We start from the raw sequence: 12,998 nt of genomic DNA, 5'->3' as shown, positions 1-12,998 counted from the left end.
CATATATTCTCAAGTGTGCTCCTTTCTTGTGTTTTAGGTCAGGGCAGATTTGGAAAGGTTTATACAGCTGTTAACAACCAGACTGGTGAATTAATGGCTATGAAAGAAATTCAGCTGCAACCAAATGATCATCGGACGATTCGCCGGGTTGCTGAAGAATTACGTATATTTGAAGGAATACAACACCCAGGACTAGTGCGATATTATGGTGTGGAAATTCATATTGTAAGTGTAATACACTTAAATAATATTTGGCTTTTTGTGTTCCATCTGGTTGTGGTTTGACATTTTCTTTGCTTCTGCTCCTGTCCTATGATGTATTTAAGTTTTGGAATTGAGCTATATGTGCTATAGCACTTTTAACTGATCACAATATCTGGAGATGAGAGAAAATAGAGTGAATGCGTATTATTATTGTTTTCATTAATTAACATCACTAAAAAAATTTATGTGCACTGTTTCTCAGGAATATATTAAACTTTCTGCCATTGCTTGTAAATATTGTTACTGCTCTGTGGTAGTAAGTGAGACTTGTTTTTTATTCATTATTCCTCAGATTCTAAGGCACATTGCATTTATTGATTTGGTTTTTTTCCGGAAATTATGTATGTGCATTTTGCAAGTAGTTCAGTTTAATGATTGGCTTAGTGAACAAACCTCTTGCTAATTAAGCATTTCCAGGTATGTAAAAAAAGAATAAACATATAGACTCCATTTTGTACATGCATTCATTTTTTCGGTGTTCTTTGTTTAATTTTGTGTTGTACTGCTGCCTGCATTTGACATCATTTAGGGGGCGATAATCAAAAGGGGACAGAATTGAAATTTAGCATCTGTTGCTATTAATTTTACAGTTGTTAGTATTGTTCATATAAAAAAAAATAACTAACTTACTTTCTTTCAAGGATGAGATGCTGATTTTCATGGAGTTTTGTGCTGAGGGGACTCTGGAGAGCCTAGTAGCTGCTACTGAAAATGGTTTGCCTGAAGGCTTAATCCGTCGTTACACTTATCAGCTGTTACAAGCTGTAAAAACTTTACATGATCATGGCATTGTACATAGAGATATCAAAAGTAAGTCTCTCTCTCTCTCTCTCTCTCTCTCTCTCTCTCTCTCTCTCTCTCTCTCTCTCTCCTCTCCCATATTTCCTTTTTTTTATCGAAACATTTTGTTGCAGTCTGTACAAGTTACCATTGAGGCTATATAATGTGTAACATTTTTAATGTTTGATAATTATTAAAGGGAATAGTGTCCTGATCCACTGAGAATCACTTACCTACTGCCAAAGAAATAACTTGGGGAAAACTTACATAGTGCATAAATATACTAGAGGAATATGCAAATGAACATCTCCAAAGATGTGAGGTAGAAAAGCCTAATGTACATGGAGCATTGATAGTAGGCATTTGAAGCAGTGATTCAGTGCACTAAGCTTTAGGCATTATAGAAATCATTTATGGATCTCGATAACATTAAACCATAGAACTGCCAGAAGAGTTGTGTCATTTCCAGCATCATAGGTGAACAGTAAACATCACAGAAAACATCAGTAAATATTTTTTCAGTGAAATAATTTCATGGTCCTGTGGACCAACATGTTGGTCAATAAATGTCCACTGTACGGCATTTTGGCTGCTGGTAGTCAAAGGAAGTGTATGTGTCTGTTATCGTGGCTCTGAGCAACTGTTGTAGTCGTATTCATGCTAGGATAGCCACATTGGACATTTCATAATTGCTGATTGAACAGCAGCTATGGCACAAATTAGGGTGAATATGGCCTCAGTTGTGCCTTTCAAGACCATCAGGTCTTCTGTTTCATTTCGTCATCAAACCTCCAGTGATGTTGCAAAAGACTCATCCAGATGGATGAAAACAAACAGTTGTATTTAGTGATTAGATTTTGTCTTGTCATCGGCAATGGTCATTTGTAGGTGTACCATCAACTAAATAACAATTACTGGAGTGTATCATGTTGCAGTACATGGGACCAACTCGGGGATTAGTCTTAGAGAGTACTATTCTAGATGACACTACAATTTTTCTGTTTGTTTAGGGAACACTGAAGCACCCATTCAAAGTACATAAAATGACGTGGTGGATAATTCTTAACTGTCTGTGGACGATGCTGTTGCTTATAGAAAAGTTACGCCACCAGAAAAATTTTTGTGAGGTGCAGGAAGACTTTCAGTGAATCAATACTCAGTTGGTGCAGGGCCCTATTGAACAGCTCATTGTCAGTTGCTGGAAACAGTCTCAGCTGTAAGATATCTTAGTATATTATCAGAATGAGTAAGAATAATGGAAATTCTTGAATGGAGCAATACATAAAATAAGGCAAAGGCAATTACTCACCTATAGTGGATCAGTGTGTGAAGTACAGAAACTCTTTAACAGAAAATAGTTTTCACACTAGCTTTCGAATATTAGCTTTTCTTCTGGTGGCATTACACACATTCACACATACAACCATGCAGACATCCAAACGTACATTCTGGTAGCCACAGCGAGACAGTAATCTTGGCATGACCATGATAGTGTGTGTGTGTGTGTGTGTGTGTGTGTGTGTGTGTGTGTGTGTGAGAGAGAGAGAGAGAGAGAGAGAGAGAGAGAGAGAGAGAGAGGTGTGGGGGGATGTATATGTATTTATTTACTAGCACTAGAATTGGAGCTAATCTTCGAAAGCTGGTGTGAATGCTGTTAACTGTTAATTGTTTCTGTGCTCCACACATTTATCTGCTATATGTGAGTGGGTGCTGTATTTTACGCTGTATGTATCCATAGCAGTTTCAAGTGGAATGCTACAGAAAACTAGTTATGGGAAATTGAAATGCCAGAGTGGGTGTCATTGCAAGAATCCTAAGGAAAATGATTTCATCCATTAAGAGGTAGTTTATGAAACTCTCATTTGCTGATTAGTCTGATTTTACCAGATTGGTTTAACATAGGATGTAGAAACGATACAATGAACAGTAGTGTGTTTGTTTGAAAAGTTCTCTTCCAACTTCAGTAGGAGATACGGCAAGATGCAATGTGTATCATGAAGTCTATCTGCGAATACATGTCTCAAGAAGAGAGTCAGCTAGCATGTTACTTCCTCTGAGTTATATCCCATATAATGTCTATGATGGCAACAATCAGAGAAATTCAAGCTCAGTGACAATGAACAATCATTCTTTGCATGAACTTCACAGATAGAACAAGCGGGGAAGCCCATTCTGTAGACATTCACAACTTGTCAGGGAGCTGTTTTCTTCCAATAAAACAATGTCCTTGCACACACTCGCCAAGATATTTGTCAGCTTTCCCGATCAACACAGTCATCAGACCTACGCTGAATGAGTATGTCTGTGAAATGAGATAGTAACATTTGGTGTGGTATGTATTACTAATCACATCCCTTGACCAGTTGCAACCATAGGTAAAATTAGTGCAGATACTGTCTCTTAAAATGGCATCCAACAACTCCAAGCTGTGTGCATTATTGCAGTATTATATTGTCCTAGAAAAGATGCTACAATTGTTCAACACACCTGTAGATTCATATTTGAATAAATGTACTTTGTGCGAGACCATAATGAGTTCATTGTTGGACTGTTTGACAGTAATCTAATTTCCTTTTCTTTCAAAATCACCAGAATGCCAAAGCAGGTACTAGGTCATTACCATTGTGTTGTTTTGTTGTCATACGTGAAAGGATCTAGTTTTACAAATGTAGGCACATCTCCTGTATCCATTCATCATTACTGAATATTTAGTGATCATCATGTTGACAGAAAGCTTGAGCAGCAACTGGGTGTCTCACTATTGATGAGAATGATGTAGAGGAGGTTGCAAAAGGAATTTCATTGGTACACTCTAGGTATCAAGTGATGGTACACTCTGCTGTTGCTATTGATTTATATTTGTAATTTTCTGTGCGGCCCATGTGTGTGCAGTAATTATGTTGAAGGCAAGTGTAGTAATGTTGAAGGCAATGTATTTGTGATTCTATCAGAATACAAATACTAGTGTTTTGACATGCACCTAATTATTGAGTTTCATAGCAACAAAAAGGTGATCAGCAGTGAGGATGGTGACAGGTGATTAAGAAGTATATATTATATTATTTGCTAAATGTTATCATACAGGAACCGCAGTATGATATGAAAGGGATCTTAAAGAGGTTTTTTTGTATTGGAATATAAATACTTGACATAATATTTTTAAAAAAACAAAAGAAATGTGTGTACAGATTAAGAACCATTGGGCTCATGAGTTTACCAGTTAAATTCACTTCATTTTACAGAGCATTTTAATTATTCTTTGAGCTTAAATAAGAAGTAATATTAAATAGCCAAGTGATTTATTTTAAAAAAAAAAGTAAATTTTGTTGTGTATGTTTTTATTTATTTATTTTTTTCGTGCAACATTATCATTACAGCAGTCCTCTGGAATAATTCTCATGAATAGAGGGTTACTTTCCAAACACGTTTGACAACATGGTGTTTTTAGAACTTCAGTATCAGCCCTTCTGGACATTCAACAACAATTATGGTCCAAGGAACATGATGTAAATAAAGATAAGACAAATAAATACTGCACGGGGATTTAAGAAGGAAAGGCAGGAATGGATTAAGAACACAGACACTCATACATGGCCACATATCTGAAGAGAATGCAGCAATAGATCATTGCCCAACTGAATGAGAGTAGAATTTATTGCAGCTAGTGGAAGGAGTTCTTTGTAATATTTGCTAGAGATTCATGTTTAAAGAAACTTGATCAGAGAAAGAGCAAGAGAGATTTAGGCAACTCTGGCTATTTAACACAGTTAACATAATGATTACAAAACAAAATTACTAAATTTCATTAAACAACTTTTTGTGCCTGAACTTAATGATTTTCATTATGCACCCAATTTGAGATCCCTAGCATTCCATCCTCAGTAAAGAAAGCTGTATGTGAATCTCAAACAGAATCAGATGGGCCTACTCAACTACAGGAGGAGGAGCAACAGTTGCCAAATGTAGAAGAGTGCTGTTTGTGTTTGACAACTTATTTTCTCTTAGGATACTGACTGCAAAAATATTTATTTGTAGTGACAGATCATTCAGCATAATAACAGACCTAACTCTCAACAGCATTGTGTATTTCTAAATAAGAGCAAACAATTTGTCAAGTATAAGAATTGTCATAATTTCATGAAATTGTAGACAAATTCTGTGAAGGAAACTATCTGAACAGCTGAATACATGATGCTATCAGAAAGATGCTAAAATTTGAATGTTGTAAGCAAATAGTTATCTGAACACTGAAACATCACTAAGTGCCATCCACACACTCTGCCTTTGTCTTTACAGAACGTATTTACTCTGTTGTGCTTCAATGTTTTTGTGGCTCTGAAATGGCTGACCTCAGAAAACAGCATGTATCTATAAATCTTTAATGAAAAACTGCTACTGAAGTGCCTGCTTTTGGTATAATTGAGGCCAGAAACAAATGTATGGTAGGCAAAATGTTTCAAAATAGCCAAAGATCAGGTGGTGGTGGTGGTGGTGGTGGTGGTGGTTTGTGGTTTTAGGGCGCAAAACTTCTATGGTCATTAGCGGGTGGTGGTGGTTGTTGTTGTTGTGGTCATATCAGTTCAAGGTAGCCATTGCCTGCCATCAGACCATAAAATGTCATGAAAGTGAAAGACTTGATTCTGTGAAATAGTATAACCAATAAAAGTCCTCTACAAGACCCTTTAATAAGTTTAGTTGAGTAGAAGCAGAGCATGTGAAGTGTATGTGATAATTTGATTGTAAAAAAAATGATGCCACATTTTGTGTTACAATTGGTTACATTTGTAAAAACAAAAACACTGATTGTTGATGTACTGTAGAACATGAGTGCCTCTGTGAATTACTGTCTCTGTCGAGATTTTTTTTCCCTTTTGAAATTAATGTTCTGTACATATAGACAGACATTTTCAGACGGCTACCTCAACACGTAGCAAAAGCACAATCAAAGATTCAAATATTGTTTTTAATATTTCCCAGAATCACAGTAACTTCCTTAGCAGCAGCTGGACATTTTCTTTTATTTTGTCATTTTTAATGAAATTGCAATGTATATTCACTCGTATGGAAATATTGCTTGGTCTAATGTATTCAGAAATTGTGGACAGATAAGCAAAACAGTTACATAACATTTAACACACAATATTACAACTCATTTCAGGAAGCAAGATAAAGTGGTCTTCTCACGTGTTGGGCAGAAGGAGGGTACTAAACTTATTTAGTGTATAAAAATGCTGTGCAGAAGAATTAAATTAGTATCTTTGGTCATTAGGTGCAAACATATTCCTGACTGGTGGTGGCAACCATCTCAAGTTGGGTGACTTTGGTTCAGCAGTCAAGATTAAAGCCCATACAACAATGCCAGGAGAACTTCAAGGATTTGTGGGGACTCAGGGTTAGTATATTTAATTCCAATATCAATAAGAGTATTTGAATAACGCTTAACTGGAATACTGGGACTGTTTGTCTTAAGAAGTTATTTTTTGCTTGCAAGAGATTTCACTGTTTGTAAACACTGTATTTTATGTATGGGTATTTGTCTGCTTCCAGCGTACATGGCCCCTGAAGTTTTCACGAAGACTGATACAGGAGGCCATGGCAGGGCAGCTGATATATGGTCTCTTGGATGTGTTGTTGTTGAAATGGCTTCTGGAAAAGTAAGTACAGCTATTATTTCAGTTTGTGGACGCTTTTCTTAAAAAGATATTGATTATTGTGCATAAAGTGTCATTTTTGTAAGTTTTTGAGTAATGTTATCATCTTGGTAAGTGAACAGTAAACTTTATTTACATAAAAAGTTATTATTTTTACAGTCATTACTTGATAAAAGCATTTGAGGGTTTTTGTTTTTTTTTCCTGCAGAGACCTTGGCCAGAGTACGACTCCAACTACCAAATCATGTACAAAGTTGGCATGGGTGAAACTCCAAGTGCTCCTCCAACCCTGTCTGAAGAGGGTCACAAATTTGTGGACTGTTGTTTACAACATGATCCACGGAGGCGTTCAACAGCCAAAGAGCTCCTTTATCACACATTTGTCAGAGTAAGTTATTTAATATATTACAGTGGTAATCACCCACATAAAATGTGGAAAAAGAGAGAGAGAGAGAGAGAGAGAGAGAGTGAGTGAGTGTGTGTGTGTGTGTGTGTGTGTGTGTGTGTGTGTTGGTGGGGGGTGGGGGTGGCAGGTACATACAGTCATAATTGAGAGGGGAATTTTAATTGTATGTTGTTTCCATTTGTTGTAAAGACTTCTATGTTTGTGTTAATTTGCAGGTGGACCTAGATGAAGAGTATCTGTCCTCAACATTACCATCTATGTTTGAAGATTACTTAAAAATCAACCCAAGGATTCTTTAAAAAGAATGAACTGCAACATTTTGTCACTGAACAATGAATACTGTTCTGCTGACACATAAAAATTAATCATAAAATTAATATATTACTGTACCTGTTGATTGTTTCATAGAGTGATCAAGTTGAAGATGCCAGAAAGTCAGTAATTTTTACTGGCCTTCTAGAGGCTGTATTGTGGAGTTCCTTTTTATGGTAGCGAACTGTCTTCAGAAACATGCTATGACATGTTTAATATTGCTTTTGTTTACTACATTGTTGTCAGTTGAACATGTGTATATAGTCATAATGTTATTTTGTGATAAAATATGTCCTATGTATTTGGAGTACTTGTTTATGTGTATTTATATTTGCCAGACAGTCTTGTATGTTTTAAGAAATAAAATTTGATGTTTGGAAGTTTGTGGTTTCCTTAAGATTAAACAATGTATGTAGATGAACATGAGTGAGAACCATTTTAATGATTTTGTTTCACATTTGTTTGTGCTTATTGTTGGTTTACTAGTGTCCAAGAAGGAGAAAACTTTAGTGCACCCAGTAACAATTACAGACATTGTTAAATGTGAAATGAGCTGCTGTTTAAATATATGAGAGCTAAAGGTTCATTTTACATCATACAGCAAATGTATTTTCTGTGTAACTTTATGATTTTTATGTAACTGGGAAAATCTACTGATTTTCACAAATTTGTACCTTAACTGTGGTACATTGTGGGCACTTGATTGGTTGTTGACGCCTTTTGTGTGGTGCTCCTTCCTTTCAGCTTGGCTTCAGTTAATTGAGAAGAGATTTAAAGGGACCCCATATAAGGGCCAGGCATGCACTGTACACAGGAATTGGCTATATGAATAGAAGAGAAAGTTCTGGTGAACACTGTTAGTTTTTAGACTAGAGGAATATGACAGGACCATGAGTGGGCCTGCAGAGATCTTAAAGGGGCAAAGTCCCAGAACTGAGTCTCACGTATTAACATTGCTTAAGTTGGAAGTTGACTGAAACCAGAAGTAAATCCTGAATGAAATGCATATTGGACACACAATATAGCCACCTGTGTGTGTGTGTGGGGGGGGGGGGGGTCGCAGGTGTATATTGTAGCTTAGAAAAGTATTTGTCCTAACAAAGTTCAAAGTTCTGTCTTTTTTTATGTCCTTGTGCATGTCTAAAAATGTAGAGGGTGGTCTAAAGTTGAAGTTCAGCAAACACCCTCATAAAATCCAAATGGATCAGCAAACAGCAAAACAAAGTCCCTGCACATGAGAAAGAGGAGTGAGAAAAACTTCCACACTATGTCACCAACATGGAGACCATCTTGAAAGCTGCCATCTTGCATCCAACATGTAAATTTCCAATGGGAAGGTGGTCATGTGACATATCGGACACAGAATTTCACCAGAAAAATGATGAAATTGTTTGTTTGAACATAGTTTTATTCATTCTTGAGTTATAACCAGTTATGTGTTGCAGTAGTGGTAGAGTTCAGCATAATGAGTGTTACCTACCAAATAAGCATCAACTGGAGTTCTAAATGGTGCAAAGTGCAATTCCCATGCCTGACATTTTACATGTGGTAACATTAACATGTTAGGTAGCATTTACTCATGCTCACATGTCATTAACACATGAACAAATCATCATCATCTTGATGTCAGGAGAGTGAAGCGCATGGGAGCAATGATTCCTAGCAGTTGCTGCTGAGTAGTCACTCTTCCGGACAGCATCCCATACAAGCAAACCGGTTGCGACTTTGCCTGGTAATGCTTGTACCTTAGGTAGTCAGGCTGTGCACGATACTGTTTAAAAATAATAGCTCGATGTAGTCGTAGGGTTGAGCCGAGCACGTCTGCTTTCATACCCTGCAGCCAGTTCAGTGCAAATAACAGCATTTAGCTGTGATCCTGCAGTCATAGTCTATGCATTGGCTAGAACTGCAAGGTAATAAAAATACAGAAATAGAAAATAAAAGTTCTATTCTAATGTCTGTAATTGATGTAGACAACAAAGAATTATGTTGAATAATGTTTATTCAAGAAAGGACATCATGAATAAACAGGAAGTGGTCTTATGATATTCATTTAAAATACAGACAAAAAATACCCTTACCAAATGCAGTAATGTTATCACTGAAAGTGTTATGAGAATGATAGCGAAATCTCCAAACTGAAGTCTAATCAAACATGTACATGAAAACTAAGTTCATTTTGTGATCGCAATACACGAAATATGCACCAGCTCAATACAGTTCAGAGTTCAGTACGATTATTCACAAATCAACACACACAGTATGAAGAATAGTCATTCATACGCTGCCTATTGTCAGCTGTGTAGCACAAGTGGAAAAAGTCAGAGTGCTACTCTGTAGCACATTCAGACCTCTCGAAATATGAGGTCCCTTCAAAAGTTAAGAGTATTGCAGCGGCCGTTCACCGCCCAGTATCAGTCACCTATACAACTGAATCACACAAGTTATCATAGGCAGGTCTGCTTACTTCCAGCACTCATCTTAAAGTGACCAGAATCGCTCCCCTGAGCTTTCACTGCAAGAGTCCCAGTCTTCATTTGACTCCCGTAGTGTTCCGCTACTGTCAGCTTTCCCAGAGGCTGAAGACGACCCCCACCAAAAATACATCATTCTTACATGCTGTAGACTCAATTGACTCAACTTTGACCATTTCCCAGACTAAACTAATACTTTACAACAAAATTTAAATAAAGAAATATTATAAATATTTGATCACACTCGGGCCATTCATAATAATTACAAATAAAAAAGTGTGTTCATAATTAAATAAGCTAGTGTTCTTGTGAAAGTGTGCTCACATTAAATGGCAATGAACTGTCATTAAAAATTATTAAACAATTATTTATGCCTTCTCAACAGAAGCATCTTTTGATTCTTTTTTCAACTGTCGTGTCCACGGACACGTGATTGACCACTTTTAAATTAGTATAATTTTTAATAGCATTTGCAATCAACAATTACATAAATTTTCTGATAAATAGTAAACTGTTCATGAAATAAATACACACATATAACAAAATGAGAAGCATTCATACTGCATTCATTTTATGTGTAAGTGTGGAGAAGATGATGTTATGACAAACATTTGTGCAATAAAGATATGAAAGACATAATAACTCAAGAAATAAAGATACATAACTTACAGAGATGACCACTTTTAAATTAGTATAATTTTTAATAGCATTTGCAATCAACAATTACATAAATTTTCTGATAAATAGTAAACTGTTCATGAAATAAATACACACATATAACAAAATGAGAAGCATTCATACTGCATTCATTTTATGTGTAAGTGTGGAGAAGATGATGTTATGACAAACATTTGTGCAATAAAGATATGAAAGACATAATAACTCAAGAAATAAAGATACATAACTTACAGAGATGATAGTTTTATCATAACTATCATCTGAGATATTGCATGTTGAAACTGCACAAAGTATTTAAAAGTTGTTAACTCAGAGGTTCATTGTGAAAATGTCTATTCACTGTGAAATTTTAACTTCTGTAGTTTTGAAGATATTGAAATATTGTTGTGTCATTGGATGTGCCTCATTTTTCTGAGATTGCAGGTGTATTCACATTTGCACTACTATTCGACTGTTAGTTATTGTCGAATCTCAAAGAACTGTAACTTAGCCATCTTTAAGAGTTTTTGACACGCTGCCATTTTTGGAAGCATATGATGCACAAAGGCCGTGCAATTAACAGCCATCCAAATTCCCAGATAAGAGATTTTCCCCATTTCAGGTGATGCTGCTAGTCTTTGTATCTGGACTCGTCCGTACCGATCAGCTAGCCAGAAGTTGGAACTGCTATGGCATGCCATGGGACTTGGGCCCGGCAGTGTTCAGCCATACCACAAATACATCTTACCTTGTATCAATACTGGGTGGCTGATTAGCTCGCCTAAACACGCGTAACATTACAGGGGTCATTGCTGAAGATTTCAACAGTCACCACCCAACCATACAACCTTTTGCTCACAGTGCAGTTGCCAAACATTTGGCTAAATTCTGGACAACAGGTTCCATTGCTAATAAGCTGGAAGCCCAAAATCTGCCACCAATGAAGCAACAACAGTGAGTGTGTTGGCACCATTTAGCAAGAGACTTTGTGTACAATTTGCAGAATGGGTGACACAACTACTGTGGATAAACTCTTGTTTTCCCTATCAGGTATGTTCAGTGATGAAGGTAGTTCCTTTATCAATGGTGAGGTGAACTAGCAGAATCAAAGGTATTGGTCAGACACAAATCTACACTGGATTGAAGCTTCTAAAATGGTTGGTTGCCAAAAAGTAATGGTCTGGTGTGTTGTGTGGTGTAACCTTTTTAAAAGGTTCATTAACAGCCAGTAGTTATCTGAGGTTGTTGGATGAAGAGGTGTTTGCTTAACTGTTAATGGAGGAGGGGACATTTCTGGAATTCTTCCAACACAGTGGAGCCCTGCCGCATTATTGACACAGTGTGCAGGCATACCTGAATGTGCAGTTCCCCAAGTACTGGATTGATCGTGGGGGTGCAGTGGAGTGGCCACTATGTTCACTAAATTTAAAAATCCTTTGGATTTTTACCTGTAGTGTCATGTCAAAGCAGTGATTTATGGTGAAAGTACAGTATCTAGTTGATGCATGCAGTCAAATTCAGCCAGATGTATTGGTCAAAGTTCACCAGGACTTTGTTCAGATGATACCGTTAACACTCTGAGGTAATGGATAGCATATCGAATCATTCCTGTGACTGTTGGTTTTTTGTCGGGAGTGTGTAACTTTGGCTTAATGCCTTTCTGGTACGTAATGCTCACACAGCCGAATGTGTCACTGCTGCCACACATAATTGGTTGCAACTCGTGAATGAATAAAGCTATGTGCAAAACAACAATGTCATTGTTTTTCTGGTGAAATTCTTGCTGTGTCTGATATGTCATATGATCACCTTCCCATTGGAAATTTTCAAGTTGAGTCCAAGATAGCAGCTTTCAAGATGGCCACTGTGTTGTTGACATAGCCTGTAAGTTTTCCCCCCTCACCTTCCTCATTTATAGGAACTTTGGTTTACTGTTTGCTACTCCATCTGGATTTTATGAGGGTGTTTCTAGACTTTTGGACCAATTGAACAATGGAAAATCTGAGATGTAATAGCAATAACTGTATGAATTAGGATATATTCCTATTCAACACACAGATGAAGCATTGAGCAACAGACAGGCATATTTAAAAACAGAGTTTAAGATATTCATCTGTTGGACAAAGTCCTTCATCATATAAAGAAACAAAAGCACACACATTTCTTACATGCAGAGGTAAGTAAGTAAGTATACAAGGCTACTACAAATAAAACAAAGCATAGGTACCATACTTGTGGTGACAATCAAAAATTTTTATCCCTAATGTATATATAAAAAGAAAGAAAAATAACTTTTCCCTCTAAAAATGAATAAGATGCTATTCTTAGCCATATGTGCACGAGAAAAGAAGAGTGCTATTGGTGTCCAACTGTCTCAAAATGTTTCAGCATTTTCAAAATGGCAAAACATGCTTCTTGCATTTCAGCTTTCAAAACTAATATTCCTGGAGCAAA

The 12,998-nt window shown here is 36.6% G+C and overlaps 1 protein-coding gene across 2 annotated transcripts in view; it reads left to right on the top strand.

The window, feature by feature from the left end:
* LOC126090883 (mitogen-activated protein kinase kinase kinase 4) overlaps positions 1 to 7,468 on the top strand; it is a 201,103-nt gene extending 193,635 nt beyond the window's left edge. For both annotated transcript variants that reach the window (XM_049907019.1, XM_049907018.1), the window contains exons 19-24: positions 38 to 225; positions 906 to 1,074; positions 6,314 to 6,436; positions 6,592 to 6,698; positions 6,904 to 7,083; positions 7,317 to 7,468. In XM_049907019.1, coding sequence (XP_049762976.1) covers positions 38 to 225; positions 906 to 1,074; positions 6,314 to 6,436; positions 6,592 to 6,698; positions 6,904 to 7,083; positions 7,317 to 7,400 — 851 coding nt within the window. In that variant the 3' untranslated portion in view covers positions 7,401 to 7,468. The remainder of the gene's footprint in view (positions 1 to 37; positions 226 to 905; positions 1,075 to 6,313; positions 6,437 to 6,591; positions 6,699 to 6,903; positions 7,084 to 7,316) is intronic.
* Positions 7,469 to 12,998: the final 5,530 nt, after the last annotated feature.

Source organism: Schistocerca cancellata, chromosome 1 (genome assembly GCF_023864275.1).
Source record: "Schistocerca cancellata isolate TAMUIC-IGC-003103 chromosome 1, iqSchCanc2.1, whole genome shotgun sequence".
NCBI lineage: Eukaryota > Metazoa > Arthropoda > Insecta > Orthoptera > Acrididae > Schistocerca > Schistocerca cancellata.
This window is presented reverse-complemented; position numbering and strand designations above follow the sequence as displayed.